At 45.6% G+C, this 21,533-nt stretch overlaps 1 protein-coding gene across 7 annotated transcripts in view; it reads left to right on the forward strand.

The window, feature by feature from the left end:
* LOC139552367 (retinoic acid receptor RXR-alpha-A-like) overlaps positions 1–21,533 on the forward strand; it is a 151,704-nt gene that overhangs the window by 30,421 nt on the left and 99,750 nt on the right. For 2 of the 7 annotated variants that reach the window (XM_071364033.1, XM_071364034.1), the window contains exons 2-3: positions 2,874–2,897; positions 12,404–12,604. In XM_071364033.1, the coding sequence (XP_071220134.1) occupies positions 2,874–2,897; positions 12,404–12,604 (225 nt within the window). The remainder of the gene's footprint in view (positions 1–2,873; positions 2,898–12,403; positions 12,605–21,533) is intronic. The other 5 variants (XM_071364038.1, XM_071364035.1, XM_071364039.1 and 2 more) reach the window with 3 other exon arrangements.

Genomic DNA, 21,533 nt, shown 5'->3' on the forward strand with positions numbered 1-21,533 from the left:
TTGCTGCATCTGCGATAGCATCTGAAATCTGTGTACGTGTAACATATACGCCGGGAGTCAGAAAGCAGGTGCAGAAGGTGAGTTTAATACTGAACAGACACAAAAGAACAAACATGGGAAGCGTACTGAACGTGAGAGAAAACCAATAACACCTCAGGACTGATGATAACTGAGGGCTAAATTGAAGGGGGTTGATCAGTGTATTGATAAGGTCCAGGTGTGCGTAATGATGGGTTGCCAGAACCGGTGGTTAGTAAACTGGCAACGTCGAGCGCCGGAGCGGGGGTAGACGTAACAGTACACTACCAATAAACTTTGATTTGATTTGATTTATACTATGGTGTCTGGCTATGAACATAGGAATTAAACCCACTGCAATTTGACTGTTCTCCCACATCAGTCAGGCAACGTATTGTATCTGAACGGCCACAACGCTCATCATAATCACTCATCCTTAGACATATCAATAGAGCCATTTAGATGAAACTGGAAACATAGAAATGTGAAGGGTTCCTCAAGCCGTGAGTTTGGAAAGAGAGAGAATAGAATGAATAGAGCGCTCTGTTGTGTCTGTGACTTGGCTTTGCCAAGCAGCTCATACCGAATGTCCACTTTACGGTTCGGCTGTAACTGCTGTCTTCCTGTCCAAGACATCCCAGTCTGGCTCTGGTCTGGCTCTGCGGGCCACTGATTGACTTGAAGCATGGGGGTTGCAAAGCTTTAAGTTGAAACTCGACGCCCTTGAGGGTTGTTGGATGTGAACGGAGCTCATTTTGTTGTGGGTTCTACCCCATAAAGGCTGCAATACGTGCGGTAAGGTCCAACCAATGGAAAAATATATTTAATACCCCAATCCATGCACTGCATTTAATGGTGTACTGGGTTATTACTGTGCAGTGGATTAATCAAGCTCAAGTGGATCATTAGTATCCGTGTCCTACAGAGAAAAATCACCATATTATATATTTTTTACTTTGTTGCTTCCTTTAGTGTCCAGAAACAGAGAACTAGCTGTAGATGTTCTCTGTGCCAGATGTTTTCGTTTAAGTTTTTGGAATGTAAAACCACAGCACTTTATATTAATTTGATTTGCACAACAAGCCCAACTGTACAGTTTCCCACAAAACTGCAGCATCTTTCACCAGTTATACCGTCAAACCATTTTAACACAAGTAAGACTAAAATGAGGGAAAGTATACAGGATTTATGGTAGAGGGGGAATAGGGTGTAGGCCTATTTATGCATGTGTTGTACATTGCTGCACAAATGAGACGTGTAAATGTGCCGGGCGCCGAAGGCTCCAAGAGCACAACAGCAGAATGAAGAGATTGTAATGCCAATAAGTTTTCACGTCATGCATAGTCCCCTCTTTTCTGAAAAACATTGTTCAGAAGGGGGAGGGCAGGACTTGGGTGGCAGAACCAGTGGTGTAAAGTACTGAAGTAAAATACTTTAAAGTACTACTTAAGTATCGGTATCTGTACTTTTACTTTTACTTGACTACATTCCTAAAGAAAATAATGTACTTTTTACTCAATACATTTTACCTGACACCCAAAAGTACTAATTCCATTTTAAATGCTTAGCAAGACAGGAAAATGGTCAAATTCACACACTTATGAAGAGAACATACCTTGTCATCCCTACTGCCTCTGATCTGGCGGACTCACTAAACAAAAACGCTTGCTTTGTAAATTATGAGTGTTAGAGTGTGCCCCTGGCTATCCGTTAAAAAATAAGCAAATGGTGCCATCTGATTTGCTTAATAGAAGGAATTAGAAATGATTTATACTTCTCTTTTGGATACTTAAGTATATATAAAACCAAATACTTTTAGACTTTTACTCAAGTAGTACTGGGTTTTACTTTTACGTCAGTCATTTTCTATGAAGGTATCTATACTTTTACCTCAGTCATTTGCTATGGAGGTATCTATGTGTGTGTGTGTGTGTGTGTGTGTGTGTGTGTGTGTGTGTGTGTGTGTGTGTGTGTGTGTGTGTGTGTGTGTGTGTGTGTGTGTGTGTGTGTGTGTGTGTGTGTGTGTGTTTGCATGCGCCTGCCTGCCTGCATGTGTTCGTACATGCATGCTTGAGTGCATGAGTGTGTGTTTATCTTTTTGTGTGTGTGTGCGTGCATGCATGTGTGTTTATCTGTGTGTGTGTGTGTGTGTGTTTAATCGCTTTATTATGTAAATGTTTTGCAGGGCGAGGTGGTGTGAGGGGGTTAATGGAAAACTTCTAGCTTAGCTCCTTTACAGAACACCGAGAGGAGAGGGGATGTAGGCTAGTGAGTGAAGGCATGTGGATTCACTTTAAGAGGCTAACAGGAAGCGTGCTCTGGGTCCTTCCTCTAGGGCAGTGGTTCCCAAACTGGGGGGGTCCCGGTTTTAAACTTACTCTTGCAAGTTGTAATAGTAGATACTCAAGGTGCAATTTTGAAATGTGGTAGTGCATCATCAGTTCCTCTTGTCATGTTAGTCAGATGCATACCTTAGAGAGCTATTTATAACTTGTCAGAAATGTCCAAATCAACTAGCCCATGTCAGCTAACGTTTTTTTATTTAGATTTATTAGCCCATAGATATTGCATTTCTTTTGTGGGGTGTGAACAGTTTGTGTCATGAACAGTGCTTGTGCCCATAGAAATAAATGGGGTGCGTGTGCGCGAGCAGGGGGGGAGGGGGGGGATGTTCTCCAATGCTGGAAGGGGGGCCCAGAGTGAAAGAGTTTGGGATCCACTGTTCAAGGACACAGACAGGCCACAGGTCGCTCAGCTACACTGCTCTGTTCTTAATGCCTTAAAGTACCTCTTCATAACCTCTACTTCTGCCCAGTCTTCTCTGTTGTTAACCTGCGCCTCATCTTTTCTTTCAGAATCTACAATCCTGCCTATGGGATGTAAGCAATACTCTTACTTACCTGAAATGTTAACATATCCACTCACTAGCTAAAAATGTATGAAACCACATAAAAAGAAACAATGTACTCTGTGGGGAGCATCTTTCCTATATTGGCTGAATTTACAACATATATTTTTATTCAGAGCACATCAAACTGTATTTCTATGTGGCGGACTGGCAGGCGGTGTTGTTTGATTGGGTAGAATGGGCCAGTGTGTGCTTTGCCAAGAGCTGTTGGCATGGGTAGACATTAGTCATGTGAATAGTTACTGTAAAGATCCAGAGAGGGATACTGGATTTTAAATGCTTGCTTGTCTCCGCTCCTGTCAAAGGAGCCTTTTTTCCCTTCACAACTCTTCCATCCAAATGTGATTATGCCGTTTGTCCAAAGAGCTCGTCGTCTGAATGCCCTTGTTCCCCCATTTCCCCGGAGGAAGGTCTGACGCGCACCAGCAGGCTTTGAACCCCCCCAACCCCCTTCTCCTCGTCTCTCTCTAACCTCGTTACCAAAGTCTCTCTCTTCTTTCCCCCTCCACCCCGCTGCCCTTCTGTTGCTCCTCGATCACTGTTCCTCCTTTGGGTTCATCGCTTCACAATGAGTGAGACATATAGCCTTGAATTATCATCAGAAACGATCACATTAGCATCATGTAGACTTAGCTCATACAGCACTGTGTAATGTACTGCTCAGTGCTGTGACAATCTGCCTGTCTATAGACAGAACATCCAGCTCTTAATCAACATTAGCCACACACTTAGATTTCCCTCAGTCATACCAGGCCCCAATGTCAACAATCGCAGTGAAACAGCATCAGTGTTTCATGAATGTTTACAGATGTTCAACTGAAGGGCACACTGTGCCGCTTCCTTGTTTATGTTGTAGAGTGACAGTTCTGCTGAGACCAGGGTCAGAGAATTGTTGTCTGCTTTTTTCTCTCTGACAATAATATGATAGTTATTGTATTACTGTATACTTTCTTATATACAACACATGTAGTATTTTAATAGTAACCGTGAAATTGATATTTGACTATTGAGCATTCTATAGTATAAGTTTGTATTTCAAGGTTGCCTAGACATTTCCTGAACAATAAACCAGGAAACAGAATGCCTGCTTTTCAGTTGTTTAGGCATTTTACCAAATTATTTTTCCAGATACATTTTTCTCTTGTGTAGATACTCATGCTGCATTCATAATTGAAGATCACCTATGCAGGAAAGGTCATCATTGTCAACTCCTCACTACAGTTGCCTTGTGGTTTCAAATGCCACACCAGTGCAACTGCCACTTTCATTACCCTGCGTCGGTGTGAAAGTACAGACTCAATTTGAGAGAGAAAAAGGAACGGCATTCACCTATAAGAAGCGTTACAGAAAGGTGCTCTTGTTCCTTTCAAAAGCCTCTGAGTTAAGGTCTTGCAAAACACAGTTGCTTAATAAGTCATTCAATAAAACTGTCCAGTTAACATTTTATGGCCAATTCCACAGGCCTCTGCAGCGCTTGGAGTATTGACTCTTCGGAGACGGAGTCTAAAAATGTGTTTCTTTCACAATTTCTGTATTTAAGTTTATGTTCTTTCTACCCACACTTAAAAAGCTAAGAATACTTCAGTTGTTTTGTGTTGGGTTAGGTTGGGTTAGGTTGGGTTAGGTTGGGTTAGGTTGGGTCAGGTTGGGTCAGGTTGGGTTAGGTTGGGTTAGGTTGGGTTAGGTTGGGTCAGCATTATGTCTTCCAGCCAAGGTCTTCATAGGCATCTGTTTCTTCATAAGTCTGGCTGGCTGGCCACCCTGGCCCTGCTTTCAGGCAAAAAAAGCCCTCAGGTGACTCTTGTTAACCATAGAAGTCAGTCTATTCCGGTTAATTTATCCAAGGCAGTGCAACTGGTGGAGCCAGATCATCCCCAAGCTACTCCAGGACAAGCCCAGTTAGGAACCCTTTCGATTGACCTAGTTAGGTAGATCTTAACTAAGTTGGTATAGTTTTGTGGGTGCATCCATGATGACTCCTTGGTTTGACATGGAATGCTGTATGAAACTGTTATGGTCCTACTGGGCCTTGTAATTCACTTGAAACTCTATACCCCAGGAGGCACCCCGTGGGGTGAGCTAGCCGACTGGGACCCAGCTCTCTTGACCTACTCCGTGTGACCTGTCCTCTGCTGTGATTGGCTGGTCAGGGACCCCGGTGGTCTCAGTGGGGGGTCCAGCTTGGGGTGGAATTTCAGAGCAGGGTAGTGTTTCCACACCTGTGGGGGGTCCTGTTGTGTGAGGAGGGAGAGGTGGGAGACAGAGAGACACATAAAAGACAACTGCAAGGATGATGTTTTCTCACAGGGTTTGTGCCTAGAACACCAAAAAATTGCCTTTCTAATGAGCTTCATGCGCACTTCCTCGTCTCCTTCCCACGTCTACTTCATTGTCATGATAGATCTGCACAGCCCTTGTTTTTATTGAGATAAAGAGGAGCTGAAAAGCATGTTTAGTGTGTTTTTCTTCAAAGGAAGAAAAGCTGCAGAGTGGAAAGACAGTTTGCTGATGGAGCAGATATGTCGTCGGGGAAAAGGTTGGATGCTTTCCATGCTGATGATCAGCCTCTGAAGACGAGAGAGACGCTCTCCCTTAGAAAGGACTAATACCCGGTTTCCCGATTGCGATGGAACTAAGGCTTATGAGTGTTTTAACAATGTATCTTTCCTGCAACAGCCGAAGATGTAACGTTTTTCCCAAAACACCATACAGAGAGAAGTCGCTACGTGCATCGTTTGAGCATTTGTCGATACTGATAGGATCCAAAGAAAGGCAGCAACTCTCTCAATTCAAATCTTAACTTAGCATTATAATTATTTCACAAAACTGACGACGGATCAGCTCCTAGAGAAATATTACCACCTACGGCTGCAAATATTGAGGCGGCTTATTCTAATGTTTATCGAATAAAAATGCACAAAATCACTGATTTGGCACATCATTGGGCACATTGTAGGCACACATCATGAAATATGTTGAGACAAATTACAGACAGTAGCCTCAATTTATTGAACATGAAATAGGCCTTGTATTTATATTTTAATGCAGTCATCTCTGTTTTCATTTGAAGCATATTTTTACACTACAATTGTTTGTATCAATTGCAAAGACATTGGTAACTTTGTATTTGTAGTCAACTTTGTTCTGAAGTTATTGGCGGTCAAAAAGAGACGGATAAACTATGTGATTCTATGTTTAGCAGAGAGATCTTCTTTGTATAAAGTGACGTGAGAGGGCAAAAAAGCATCTAACGACGCACTTAGCTGTTCTACAGAGTAGAAGACATGCATTAGATTACAAGTGTTTTCAAGTGCAACGTTAACAACGATGGTTTTGTCAAACAGCTTGGAGATTTAACGATGCTGCTACGGATCTTCTAACGATGAACTTCGCCTTAAGATGCTTTTGGGAAATGGCTTCCAGGGTAGTGATGAGCATTTGATATCCAGAGACAGCAGAGTGAGAGCTGACGGGCTCTGTCTGTCAGTCTGTCTGTCTGTGTGTCTGTCTGTGTCTTTGGGCTCTTCTCCTCTTTACAGTGTGTGATCTGCTTTGATAGCTGATATGCTTTGATGAAGGTCCAGTCAAGGGAGAGAGTGTCATGCAGTGCAGCAGAGTAACTGTCAGAGCAGTAATTTTGCATAATGAGAGACTGCTGCCTTGGATTTTTCTCGAAGTGAAAAGCAAACACCTGAGGTTCATGGAGTGTAACAGTGATGAACCTCCGCTCTGCTCTAATCACAGAACAGCACAGCGTGCCACACTGCACCGTGCTGGACGGAGGTCGGGCAAGGATAGGGTCTTTCAATTATAGTTCCTAACGTAGCAAACATAAGAGATTCCTTTCAAGACCTTTTTGGAAGTGTTTTACATTAGTTTTACATTAGTGTTTCACATGGGTAAAATTCTTGAAGTCCACACTTATATTTATGCTACCATATGTCATTAATGAATAAGAACTAGAGAATAAGACAACACAATAGCCTATCTCAAGGGCACATGGGTAAAACACTCAACACCCACGCACTCCAATGCAAAAGTCTCTCTGGTGCAGGAAGGGAAAGAATGGAGGGATGTGGCGGAGGAGTGGAGGAGGCTCTTTAATTCCAGAGAGGAGGCCGACCATCCGTCTGAAGATGGCTGAAGGGGAATGGCGTTTACGATGGTTGCCCTGGCGATTGATATCCTTGCTGCTAGGTCTTTCCCTGTGTGCACCACCGAGGCCCTTTCCTCGAGGGCTTGGAGAGCTGCGCTCCTCTCTGTGTGGGAAAGATGCTTTTATTACGTCCCTGATCCATGAAGGGCCCGACGAACTTTGACCTTGGGCTTGATTGCCCTGGTAACGCCAAACAACGACAGTGGCCATTCTTTAAGAGGACTAAACAAGGACTGCAGACCATCACCCCCACCCCAGTGATTGTTTTACTTTGACTGTTGAAAAGCTATATCCCATAAATACAGTAAAAATACTAAATTGTGTTTTTTAGACACAACTGCAAACTTAAAGGCGTAGGGCAGTTAATGAGTTGGTCTGATGGGAATCTGTGATGTCATCAGCCTCCTCCCTTGCTTGAGGAACAATAGAGGAGCAATAGAGAACGAAAAACTTACCTGGACCACCTATTGAGAATATGCCTTTTGTTAAGTAAATCAGATGTTAAATGAGGTGAAAAGGAGACTGGAGTGCCACTTTAAGTCTCATAAATAGCCTAAATGATTTTACTGTAATTCTCCAGTCGGCAACCAGTGCACATTACACATAGAGATGGATATGCGTTGCTAACCCACAGTTTACAAGTGTTTCCTTAGTGTTTGGCGTTTCTATGAGACTGTTGCGAGAACAAAACATTTTATTTGCGTCCTACCCTTTATTACGAATGCAAATCTCCATACCTTTGTTTCATTAGCACATTGTCATTATGCCTTTGTCCCATTAAGTGCTTTATCATCATGGCTCTTTTTCATTAGCGTAGTCGTATCTAAAGGCTTGCTTTCATTAGCACCGTGTTGTAAAGGCTGTCTTTTCATTATAGCACTCAATGTTTAATGAGAAAACCCCCAGTGTGTTTACACTGTTCCTATCCCTGACCGCCATTAATGATAATGCTGATTGACTGTTTGTGGGGGATGTTTGAGCTTGTCCCCTAAAGATTGGATCCTCGCACAGTTATTAAACCCAACGAGATCCCTCTCCTGTTCTCTCCTCCTGTTATCATCCCTCGCTACAGTTGGAAATCAAAGAAAAAAGAGAAACATTCCTGTAATCAAGGGTGCACTGTATGAGCCAAGAAGACACGGAGGAGCAGCAGTATGACAGATGGCTTTAATGACAGATCACTAGATGACAGATCACTTGCGTTAGAGCTCTCAACAGGAGGACTTGTACGCACAGGCCTCTCTTCTACTGCTACACTTTCATCATTCACGTCTTCTGCTTCAAGAGGAGGAGAAATTAAGCTTTTTATTTAAACCAATCCAGAAGGGTGGATAGCAGGAAAAACAACCCCCAAATGTTTTTTTAGTCATCAAGAAAAATAAATACATCTTGTCGATGTGACACTCCCTGAACATCTGAAATGGCATATTAATATCAGCTCTACGTTGTTTCTCAAAAACAATGAAAGTAATGTGCAGGGTCACATATCAGGTCAATGTTTAACATGCAAGAGTTGATTAGGTAGGGTCTTGTCGCCTCTACTTTTGACCTAGCGGTGAAAATGACACTAAATTAATTTGTGTTCTGTTTCTATCAGAGGAACATCTCATTTGCTCAATGAAACTACAAGGAACAATTTTCCCCCTCACTTATTATCTGATTCTCTTCACACTCCAGTCCTCTGTCTCCCACGGTTCCAGCTGTAGGTAACATTCCCAGCATTTGAATCACATACTGTAGCTTTACTGTGTCCCGTGGGAAGATTACTCCAGTGGATGGCTAGCGGAGGTTTTTTTTGGCCCTTGTCTACTTGGTTTACACCTGATTTTGGAAAAGTCGAACTTGACTGGGAGCCTTAGCTCATATGCTAACTTGGTAATGTTCAGTGACATGGCTCGGAGCCCTATGACATGTGTCATTGTCCAACCAGGATTTTGCTGCTGCTGTGCTCTCAGAGGAGACAGGGAAAATGTGGTGGGGTAGATTTGATGGACCAGGTCTACATCAAATCACATGTTTTACTGGTGAATTGGGCTGGACCATCTAGGTGTGGTCTTAGTTTACTTGCAGAACCATTTTACTGAGCATTCAAATGTATACATTTATACAGATTATGTGTTCCAAACGGCCCGTTATGTGTCCCAAACTTCATTTTAATGTGGGCGAAAAAGGTAGTTATACTTCTCGCTGATACCTTTGGAATGTGACAACAGTGAAGTATCAGACAATCAGAGTGACATATCAACTTCTTCTCCTTTCAAACATGTTTATTCTTCAATAATGTTTGTGCTTCTAAGTCAGCAGTCTTCATGTCTGTTTTATTTAATTGAGACTAGAGGTCGACCGATTATTATTTTTCAACGCCGATACCGATTATTGGAGGACCAAAAAAAGCCGATACCGATTAATCGGACGATTTTTATATATATATTTGTAATAAATTACAATTACAACAATACTGAACGAACAATGAACACTTATTTTAACTTATAATGCAAAAACATAGTGTTGGAAAGGAAGGTAAAAGTGCAATATGTGCCATGTAAAAAAGCTAACGTTTAAGTTCCTTGCTCAGAACATGAGAACATATGAAAGCTGGTGGTTCCTTTTAACATGAGTCTTCAATATTCCCAGTTAAGAAGTTTTAGGTTGTAGTTATTATAGGAATTATAGGCCTACTTCTCTCTACACCATTTGTATTTCATATACCTTTGACTATTGGATGTTCTTATAGTATTGCCAGCCTAATCTCAGGAGTTGATAGTCTTAAAGTCATAAACAGCGCTGTGCATCCCAGCATTGCTAAGAGCTGCTGTTTGAATGAATGCTTACGAGCCTGCTGCTGCCTACCACCGCTCAGTCAGACTGCTCTATCATATATCAAATCATATACTTAATTCTAATATAATAAACATACAGAAATACGAGGCTTTGGTCATTAATATGGTCAAATCTGGAAACTCTCATTTCAAAAACAAAACGTTTATTCTTTTAGTGAAATACGGAACCGTTCCGTTGTTTTACCGAACGGGTGACATCCCTAAGTCTAAATATTACTGTTACATTGCACAACCTTCAATTTTATGTCATAATTATGTTAAAATTCTGGCAAATGAATTACGGTCTTTGTTAGGAATAAATGGCCATTCAACAGTTTGCAATGAGCCAGGCGGCCCAAACTGCTGCATATACCCTGACACAATTTCCCTAGTTTATATTGCCTGCTAACATGAATTTATTTTAACTACATATGCAGGTTTAAAAATATATACTTATGTATTAATTTTAAGAAAGGCATTGATGTTTATGGTTATCTACATTATTGCAACAATTGTGCTTTTTCGCGAATGCACTTTTGTTAAATCATCAAATTGAAGTAGTTCGATGATAAACACTTGTTATGCAACGCAGAACAAGCTAGTTAACCTAGTAATATCATCAACCATGTGTAGTTAACTAGTGAATATGTGAAGATTGATAGTTTTTTACAAGATAAGTTTAATGCTAACTAGCAACTTACTTTGGCTCCTTGCAGCCACAAGGTTCTTTTGATGCTGTACTCAGCCTGCCACGCAGTCTCTTCGTGGATTGCAATGTAATCGGCCATAATCGGCGTCCAAAAAGGCCGATTACCGATTGTTATGAAAACTTGAAATCGGCCCTAATTAATCGGCCATGCCTCTAATTGAGCCTGTTAAAGATGATCTCAGCTTGTCTGCGTTTGTTCATACAGGTCTGGGCTTGGTGCTCCACGTGCATCGCTGGCTTTTGGATTATTCTATTATTCTAATCAAAGGGCTGAGGAATGTGCTTGACAGGCACAGCCCACCCCTCTCATTAGAACATACAGACGCATGCATGCACGCAGTAATGCACAGACAGACACACACACACACACACACACACACACACACACACACACACACACACACACACACACACACACACACACACACACACACACACACACACACACACACACACACACACACACACACACACACACACACACACACACACACACACACACATGCACGCAGCAACCCACACACATGCAAGCGCACTCACACACACTACACACACACTCCTGACCAAAGCGTCAACATCCCAGATGGCTTATCATGGGGAACTAATTCAATATCACTGTGCCTGTTTTAAATGTCATTGGATGAGTTCATCTGGAGTGACATGTTTTTCATGGACCAAATAAAGGAGCTATATTGGGCTCGGAACAGAGCAGAACAGAACAGGGGGGGCTTCTCTGACCAACTCTCTTAATGTCTGCTGGAAATCTAATGGTCCTCATGAAGAAAATAATAAAGTAAGGATTTGAGGAGCTCTGATGATGCCAATGAGATTCTCATGAACTCCTTCCAGTCGATAAAGGCTTGGTAAATCCTCCACTGACTGACTATTTTCTCTAGAGGCTGCCAAGCCGGCCATGTCAGTCACAGAAATACATGCCTTTTCTGATGCCATTCATTGGGTCAAAGTGGATTTTAAAGGTCAGAAACTGAGCTCTGGTTGATGTACTGACTGTGATGGGGCTTTCATTTGATATTGGTTGTTTTGACACTGTTGTCAATATACTCTCTCTACGGGGTTTTCTGTCTCGCCTACCTCTTCTTTTTCTGTGCAACTCATCATGTCATGTGTAGATATATACAGGATGGTGTGGAATGAAATGGGAATGGCCGGACTAGCGGGGGTACAGAACATTCAGTCACCCATTGTGCGAGATAATGACTTCCCTATTGAGTCTGACTCTGGTGACCTTGGAGACAGACAGCAAGATGCCCCCCCCCAGACCCTCCAGGCATCCCTGCCATTTGGCATTTTGCCCACACAGAGTTCCTAGCCCCAGCTCCATGCCTCTCCACCCCTGCCTCCTACCCAGCCTCCCGCAGGCGGTTGCCGCTCCTGGTCACCTGGGCATGGTCATGAAGCTGACATGGAGCTCTGAGCTAGCCTCATGTTCTGGGTTAGAGGGTCACAGAGACACAGTGCTCTAAATGTGAGAGGTTGCTGGGTCTCCATGTGGCAGGGGAGATGGATGTGTAACCTGATGGTGGGAGGGAGGCCGGTCAGAGACGACAGGTACAGCAGAGATCCTTAAAATCTTCCCTCATCCCCTCTCTGTTACCATAAAGGGCAACTTGTAATCTGTATCAACAGGCCTATCCAGGCAGCACCCTTCACCATATTCAGTACCAGCAACCCTCATCTCAGCTTTCTCTCTGTTAATGTCAAAACAATGTATCGTCATCATCCTGTCTGGCTGTTTTAACAGACTCCCTCCTTCCCTCTCCCTCCCTCTGCAGGGTTCCTGAAGCCCCAGTGCTCGCTGGCTCCGCCCCCCCAGCGAGGACGCTCGGGGGAGGCCTGCTCCTGTTTCACCGGCATGTGTCACCTCCACCACCCCCGGATATCTACAGGTAACACTCAACGCCATCTCCACATCCCCTCGCCATCTTCCCCGTCATGGCAGACTCCGCACCTGGGAAGACACCTGTATCAAATAAGTATGAGCTAAGATTTGCCAATGGATAGAAATAGTATATAGTTACAGTATATTCTACAGTACAGTATTATACAGTATATTTGACATACTGTATAAATTGTTTTATTTGGTGAGATAAACATAAAATTCCTGGTAGTAGGAGCATTTAGTGTAGCAAATTTGAATGTCTGAACATGCCATGCCAAAGCAATATATCCACAATGCAAGATGTTGCTTGTTCCGTTCCATAGCTACACACACACACACACACACCCTGGGGTGTAGAGCTGTCAGAGACAGAAATGTTGTTTCCAGGCAGGGTTCAGCCCAGTCAGTCAGGCAGCCTGATGATTCATGTATTCTTTGCACGTGGAGGCCCGGTGATGGACATGTTAACAGTGGTGCTATGAGACTCTGCTCTCATCACCTCCGTTTTCCCTGCTAGGGCAGCCGGGTCAGGTGAGGTCAGCGTAGCAGTGCATTCTGAACCTGACCCTCTGGTATGTGGGGATTGAGGGACTGTACTGTGCTTTTGCTGTGTTGTTGCTGTACGTGTGCATGCCCTGCTGGTGGCTTCATTGGCTGGGAGGGGAAGACTTGTGACTGAGTGGCTTGTTGTAACTTAACACCCATGTCATGTGAGGGGAACATGCCTTGGACAAAGGCGACGTGACGACAACACTCAAACAGTGGCACCTTGGATGAATTTACAGGAGAGGAGAGTGGTACATTAGTGTGAATTTGTTCTATGTGGAACTTCACAGACAAAGCCCTGCTTTAGCTTCACAACTTTGAAAGGTTGTTTTGAAAATCTAGTTTGTCACATGCGCCGAATACAACTGGTGTAGACTTTACCGTGAAATGCTTGCTTAATTAAGAGTAAGACAAGAAAAATAAAATACACAAGAATGGAGCTATATACAGGGAGTACCAGTACCAGATCAATGAGGAGCTATATACAGGGAGTACCAGTACCAGATCAATGTGGAGCTATATACAGGGAGTACCAGTACCAGATCAATGTGGAGCTATATACAGGGAGTACCAGTACCAGATCAATGTGGAGCTATATACAGGGAGTACCAGTACCAGACCAATGTGGAGCTATATACAGGGAGTACCAGTACCATAGTTTGTCATGAACAGTGCTTGAAAGTGCTGAAAGGGGGGCCTGAGTGAAAAGGTTTGGGAACCCCTGACCTAGACCACCTTACACTTACAACTGCAACTGTCAATGCAGAACATGTGAATGAAGGGGGCAGTGTGTATTCAAAGGGTCTGACAATAGAACAATATTGACAAAAGGGACTGTAGAAAAGCTTTAGACAGGCAGAACAAGAACCCACTACCCTCTCTGTCTCCCTCTCCCCCACACATACTTTTTCATGGACACGTCTCAGCAAGATCTGTGAGGTGGAGACAGTTAGTTTTTACGCTCTCTCTTTTTTCTCCCTCGTGGTTGTGTGTTGCAGGGCTGGTGTGATTGATGGGTACATTTTTGACTGTCAGAACCCAGTGATGGTGGGCACGTTTCCTGTGCAATTAGATATTTTTCCAGCACACCAACTGTATAAGTGGTTACTGTTACTGTATAGAACTGTGTCAAAGGTCAATGTTTCTACTTGAACTTTTTCCTTATTTCAAGCCACGACCAAGCACATTAAATAGTTATCTTTGCCTGGGTTGATTTAGTAATGTTCCCTCTGAACTGTGCACTGCCGGGCAGCTCTCCCAGGACTTCTGCGCAGAAGAAATATCACAGGAAGAGACAAAGGAGATAGAACTTCAACAACTCTCTAGAGTTTTCCCTGTTAGTTAACGCTATCAACGTGTCCATTACTGTGGCAATTGTGATGGCATCAAGTCAATATTAGCCACTTTCAATGCCGCATACCGAAACAAAACAAACTATGCACGAGATGTTGTTGTAGGAGGAGGAACGCATCAGAGAAGGATTCTATTGCATTGACACACATGACACAGACCGGTGCGGCATAACCAATCAGAGCTGCAGTAGGCCTATATGCAAATAGACCATTGCCATATATGGATCTGTGCCGTTTACTTTTAACTGGACTGTTTGCAGCATGAGTGGTCGTAAGTAGATGCGCTTGTTTTGTGATCAAAGCAAGAGTTGAATGTAGGCACGTGTGCACATTTTGTTAATACCCTTTGCTAGTTAAAGAGTTATTAGCCCAGTTATAGATCATTTGTAGTCAGCAATGGGGGAGTGTTTGCTTCCTACAAGAGCACAACATGTGTACATTTCTAGACATGATGAAAAGCCAGTCAGGTTAAGAGCTTTTTTTGTGTCTTAAAGGGGCAGTGTTGTATTTTGAGTAGCCAATAGGCAGAGGGTAACATAATTTGTCTGCTTCTATGTAATAATGGTATGGGAGTAATAATGCATTTTATTTTGAAAGTGGTTTCTTGCATCAAACAACACAACATTTTCAGTCACCTTGTCAGAAGGACAAGTGGATAAACGGGTTAATGTCAAGCCCTGCATGTTTTTTCCAGAAACCTCATGGAATGTAGGCCTACATTGAATACCACACTGCTACTGTAGGCTGAATGATAGAACAGCTATTTCAATGTTAATAAGTTATGGGATGCATTTTCTCCATTGTTTTTGATGGCAGGTCACTCTGGTAGGTCTACATTATTATGAATTAGGCGCAGTAGCCTACTTGGCCACTGTTAAAACTGTAACTTAAAGCAGATACACCCTCAGCAGACCTAACATTTGCTCAATTACTAAAAAAAATTGGACGGGAACATTACTGACAAGTGACGTGACGGGAATGTGTGAGACAGTCAGATTGTCTTTTCTGGTCTTTTAAGTGTTTCGCTATTTTGCAAGTTCAGTGGTGTTCCCTGGCCTAGCTGCTCAGAGCAGAGTAGCAATGTGTTCTTAGAGAGAGAGAGAGAGAGAGAGAGAGAGAGAGAGAGAGAGAGAGAGAGAGAGAGGCTGAGGTATCTGTGAAAGCAGCATTGTGGTTCTTACTCACAGAGAGTATCAGTAGTATGTACAGCCTAGCTGGAGTCGGTCCTTCATACTGTCACGGGTGTCGTCCTCCTCTTCCTCGGAAGAGGAGAGGAGAGAAGGATCGGTGGACCAATACGCAGCGAGGTATGTAGACATAATGAATTTATTTAAACAAGAACAAAAACGAACTATACTTGAAATGATTACAAAATAACAAATGGACAACGTAGACGAAACCTGAACATGGAACTTACATAACAACACGAAGAACACACGAGCAGGAAACAGACTACATCAAAACGAAAACAACCGAAACAATCCCGTGTGGTGCGCAGACACAAACACAGGAGACAATCCCCCACAAACAAACAGTGTGAAACAGCCAACCTATATATGGTTCTCAATCAGAGGAAAACGTCAAACACCTGTCTCTGATTGAGAACCATATAAGGCTAATTACAAGTGACCTAAACATAGAAACACAAAACATAGAATGCCCACCCCAACTCACGCCCTGACCAACTAAACACATACAAAAATAACATAAAACAGGTCAGGAACGTGACAGAACCCCCCCCTCAAGGTGCGAACTCCGGACGCACCACCAAAAGTCTAGGGGAGGGTCTGGGTGGGCATCTGTCCACGGTGGTGGCTCAGGCTCTGGGCGTGGTTCCCATCCCACCATAATACATCCCCACTTTTTTATCCCCCTCACAATGCCCACCCTCCAAATAACCCCACCTAAATTAAGGGGCATCATCAGGATAAGGAGCAGCACCGGAATGAGGGGCAACACCGGAATGAGGGGCAACACCAGAATGAGGGGCAACACCAGAATGAGGGGCAACACCAGAATGAGGGGCAACACCAGAAGGACTGGCGGATCCTGGCTGGCTGGCTCTGGACGCTCTTGGCTGGCGGAAGGCTCTGGACGGTCATGGCTGGCTGACGGCTCTGGACGGTCATGGCTCGCTGACGGCTCTGGACGGTCATGGCTCGCTGACGGCTCTGGACGGTCATGGCTCGCTGACGGCTCTGGACGGTCATGGCTCGCTGACGGCTCTGGACGGTCATGGCTCGCTGACGGCTCTGGACGGTCATGGCTCGCTGACGGCTCTGGACGGTCATGGCTCGCTGACGGCTCTGGACGGTCATGGCTCGCTGAAGGCTCTGGCTGATCCGGTCTGGCGGAAGGCTCTGGCTGATCCGGTCTGGCGGAAGGCTCTGGCTGATCCGGTCTGGCGGAAGGCTCTGGCTGATCCGGTCTGGCGGAAGGCTCTGGCTGATCCGGTCTGGCGGAAGGCTCTGGCTGATCCGGTCTGGCGGAAGGCTCTGGCTGATCCGGTCTGGCGGAAGGCTCTGGCTGATCCGGTCTGGCGGAAGGCTCTAGCGGCTCCTGTCTGGCGGACGGCTCTAGCGGCTCCTGTCTGGCGGACGGCTCTAGCGGCTCCTGTCTGGCGGACGGCTCTGTAGGCTCATGGCAGACGGGCGGCTTTGCAGGCTCATGGCAGACGGGCGGCTTTGCAGGCTCATGGCAGACGGACAGTTCAGACGGCGTATGGCAGACGGACAGTTCAGACGGCGTATGGCAGACGGGCAGTTCAGGCGCCGCTGGGCAGACGGGCAGTTCAGGCGCCGCTGGGCAGACGGGCAGTTCAGGCGCCGCTGGGCAGACGGGCAGTTCAGGCACCGCTGGGCAGACGGCAGACTCTGGCCGGCTGAGACGCACTATAGGCCTGGTGCGTGGTACCGGAACTGGAGGTACCGGGCTAAGGACACGCACCTTCAGGCTAGTGCGGGGAACAACAACAGGGCACACTGGACTCTCGTGGCGCACTCTAGGCCTGGTGCGTGGTACCGGCACTGGTGGCACCGGGCTGAGGGCACGCACATCAGGATTAGTACGGGGAGAAGAAACAGTGTGTACAGGGCTCTGGAGACGCACAGGTGGCTTAGTGCGTGGTGCCGGAACTGGAGGCACTGGGCTGGAGACACGCACCATAGGCAGAGTGCGTGGAGGAGGAACAGGGCTCTGAAAACGCACTGGAAGCCTGGTGCGTGGTGTAGGCACTGTTGGTACTAGGCTGGGGCGGGGAGGTGGCACCGGAAATACCGGACCGTGCAGGCGTACTGGCTCTCTTGAGCATTGAGCCTGCCCAACCTTACCTGGTTGAATGCTCCCGGTCGCCCGACCAGTGCGGGGAGGTGGAATAACCCGCACCGGGCTATGTAGGCGAACCGGGGAAACCATGCGTAAGGCAGGTGCCATGTATGCCGGCCCGAGGAGACGCACTGGAGACCAGACGCGTTGAGCCGGCCTCATGACACCTGGCTCAATGCCCAATCTAGCCCTACCAGTGCGGGGAGGTGGAATAACCCGCACCGGGCTATGCACACGTACAGGAGACACCGTGCGCTCTACTGCGTAACACGGTGTCTGCCCGTACTTCCGCTCTCCACGGTTAGCCTGGGAAGTGGGCGCAGGTCTCCTACCTGCCCTTGGCCCACTACCTCTTAGCCCCCCCCCAAGAATTTTTTGGGTAGTACTCACGGGCTTTTCAGGCTTCCAGCCACGTCTCCTTGCTGCCTCCTCATACCACCGCTGTTGGGCTCTCGCTGCCTCCATCTCCTCACGAGCGCGGCGATATTCCCCAATGTGCGCCCAGTGTCCTTTTCCCTCCAATACTTCGTCCCAAGTCCACGAGTCCTGGTTGCTCTGTTGAGCTCTCCCCCGCCGCTTGGTCCTCGGTTGGTGGGTGATTCTGTCACGGGTGTCGTCCTCCTCTTCCTCGGAAGAGGAGAGGAGAGAAGGATCGGTGGACCAATACGCAGCGAGGTATGTAGACATAATGAATTTATTTAAACAAGAACAAAAACGAACTATACTTGAAATGATTACAAAATAACAAACGGACAACGTAGACGAAACCTGAACATGGAACTTACATAACAACACGAAGAACACACGAGCAGGAAACAGACTACATCAAAACGAAAACAACCGAAACAATCCCGTGTGGTGCGCAGACACAAACACAGGAGACAATCCCCCACAAACAAACAGTGTGAAACAGCCAACCTATATATGGTTCTCAATCAGAGGAAAACGTCAAACACCTGTCTCTGATTGAGAACCATATAAGGCTAATTACAAGTGACCTAAACATAGAAACACAAAACATAGAATGCCCACCCCAACTCACGCCCTGACCAACTAAACACATACAAAAATAACATAAAACAGGTCAGGAACGTGACACATACCCAGAGTCATAATCATGGATCTAATTATGGAATGTGTTGCTGTAAATCTCTCATCACCACATCCAGCACACACACCCATCCTAGCCCGTCCGCACATCGGTGTGATTGTCCTCTAATCCTGTCCCTCGGCCTCCCGGCCATAGCCACAATGACAAGCTGCTGTGGAGGACACGGGGTGCTGAGTGAAGACGCAGCAGAGGATTCTGGGAAGGTTGGTTGGCCTCGCCCGGGGAGTCGACTCCAGCGATGATGTCCTGAACTCCCAGCAGCACAGTGATGTGGCCACACTCTGGTTTCAGGGGTTTCACATTGTTTCGAGTTTTCAAAAACAAACCCTTACTGGAAAGAGACCGTGAGAAACAGTATTCAGGGATTTTTACTTTTCCAGAGATCATTTTAAAAGCAATCATTTGTTATTTATTTTTAAAGAGACCCCCCAAAAAAGCTGAGAGGAAAAAGGGTTTGGGCAATGTGTTGTGTGAAGTGAGACTGCAAGAGAGCTTTAAAACAGGGCTTTTTGAAAGGCCCTCACAATGCAGGCCTTGTGCAGTGATTTGGTCTGTCCTTGCGGAGCTGAGCGGAGGAATGGAAAAGATTATCCACAGGAATGTCTGGGGTGCCCTCAAACGGAGCGGGCCGTGTGACTAGCCAATGGGAGAGAGCCCTGCCGAGCGGCTGGCTAATTTCTTCCTGATGAACTCAGCCTCCTGATTGCCAGCACTGAACTCACATATGGCCCGTGTTTGGAGAGACCAAATGACAGGACATAGAGAAGGACGAGGACGAGGAAGGAGAAGGAGAAGAGGGGTTGAGGTGTTGGATTATAGGATTGCGGGCACTCCTTTTTTATTTGATTAGAGTGGGTAGTATGGATGTGGTGTTGGGATTATGGTGCATTTCAACAAAAACAAAATGATCATTCCCTAAGCCCTAAACCTCAACTAAATCTTGTAATAAATGATGTGGAAATTGAGCAAGTTGAGGTGACTAAACTGCTTGGAGTAACCCTGGATTGTAAACTGTCATGGTCAAAACATATTGATTCAACAGTAGCTAAGATGGGGAGAAGTCTGTCCATAATGAAGCGCTGCTCAACCTTCTCAACAGCGCTATCAACAAGGCAGGTCCTACAGGCTCTAGTTGTGTCGCTGGACTACTGTTCAGTCGTGTGGTCAGGTGCCACAAGGACTCACATCAGGGCAACACGGCTGGCCCTTGGATGTACACAGAAAGCTAACATGAATAATATGCATGTCAATCTCTCCTGGCTCAAAGTGGAGGAGAGGTTGACTTCATCACTACTTGTATTTGTGAGAGGTATTGACATGTTGAATGCACCGAGCTGTCTGTTTGAACTAGTGGCACACAGCTCAGACACCCACCCCACAAGAAATGCCACCAGAGGTCTCTTCACAGTCCCGAAGTCCAGAACAGACTATGGGAGATGCACAGTACTACATAGAGCCAAGACTACATGGAACTCTATTCCACATCAAGTAACTGATGCAAGCAGTAGAATCAGATTGAAAAAACATATAAAAATACACCTTATGGAACAGCATGGACTGTGAAGCAACACAGACACATGCATACAGACACACAATAACATGCGCACTATACTCACACGTACACATGGATTTTGTATTGTAGATATGTGGTAGTGGTGGAGTAGGGGCCTGAGGGCACACACTTAGTGTGTTGTGAAATCTGTGAATGTATTGTAATGTTTCTAAAATTGTATAACTGCCTTAATTTTGCTGGACCCCAGGAAGATTAGCTGCTGCCTTGGCAACAGCTAATGGGGATCCTTAATGAATACAAATACATACAAAAACCATATCACTACCTCTGTCTGGGTCACTCCCTCTCCCTCTCTTTACTGACTCTCACAGTCCACTCTGAGTGGGAGTGGGAGTGGCCTCCAGGTGTGTGCTTAGTCTTTGATTGACCACTCTGATGTCGCTTTGGTTAAACAAGCAATAATTACGCCTTAAGCCAAGCCCTATTAGCTCTCACCACAGTCCGTAGCTGACTTCATTACCCAGTCTCAGAATTATCTCACTGCCTCGTAAATCCTGCCAATTCATTTGGATCCCATTTACTATTCTGCAGGACTTGGAAAGAAGACATAGAGCTGAGCCAGAGTAAACTGCAAGGAACCACTGAGGAGAACTGAACACGCACATCTAGCAACCTCCTGATTGTGTGTGCACTGTGTGTGCGCTGTGTGTGCACTGTGCGTGCACTGTGTGTGCACTGTGCGTGTGTCAGAGAGTGTGCGTGTGTGTTTGTGCGTGCTCGTGTGTATCAGTGGAGGCTGCTGAAGGGAGGACGGCTCATAATACTGGCTGGAACGGAGCTAATGGCATGGCATCAAACACATGGAAACCATGAGTTTGATGTATTTGATACCATTCCACGTATTCCGCTCCATCCATTACCACGAGCCCGTCCTCCCCAATTAAGGTGCCACCAGCCTCCTGTGGTGTGTGTTATGTGTATGTGTGTATTGTTTGTGTGAGAGAGAGAGGCTCGGCAGAGCAGCGCTGGGCTCAGGCAGTCGGGAGTAAAAACGGCAAGTGATGGGACTCCAGGCAGCATGTGTTTGTAGACCTTGTGGTCACACAGCGGGATCTGCGTGCTGGGGGACGTTCCAGTGGCTCCCAGCGCCTCGTATTTCCCGAGCGGGGTCCCACAG

Source organism: Salvelinus alpinus, chromosome 24 (assembly GCF_045679555.1).
Source record: "Salvelinus alpinus chromosome 24, SLU_Salpinus.1, whole genome shotgun sequence".
Classification (NCBI taxonomy): domain Eukaryota; kingdom Metazoa; phylum Chordata; class Actinopteri; order Salmoniformes; family Salmonidae; genus Salvelinus; species Salvelinus alpinus.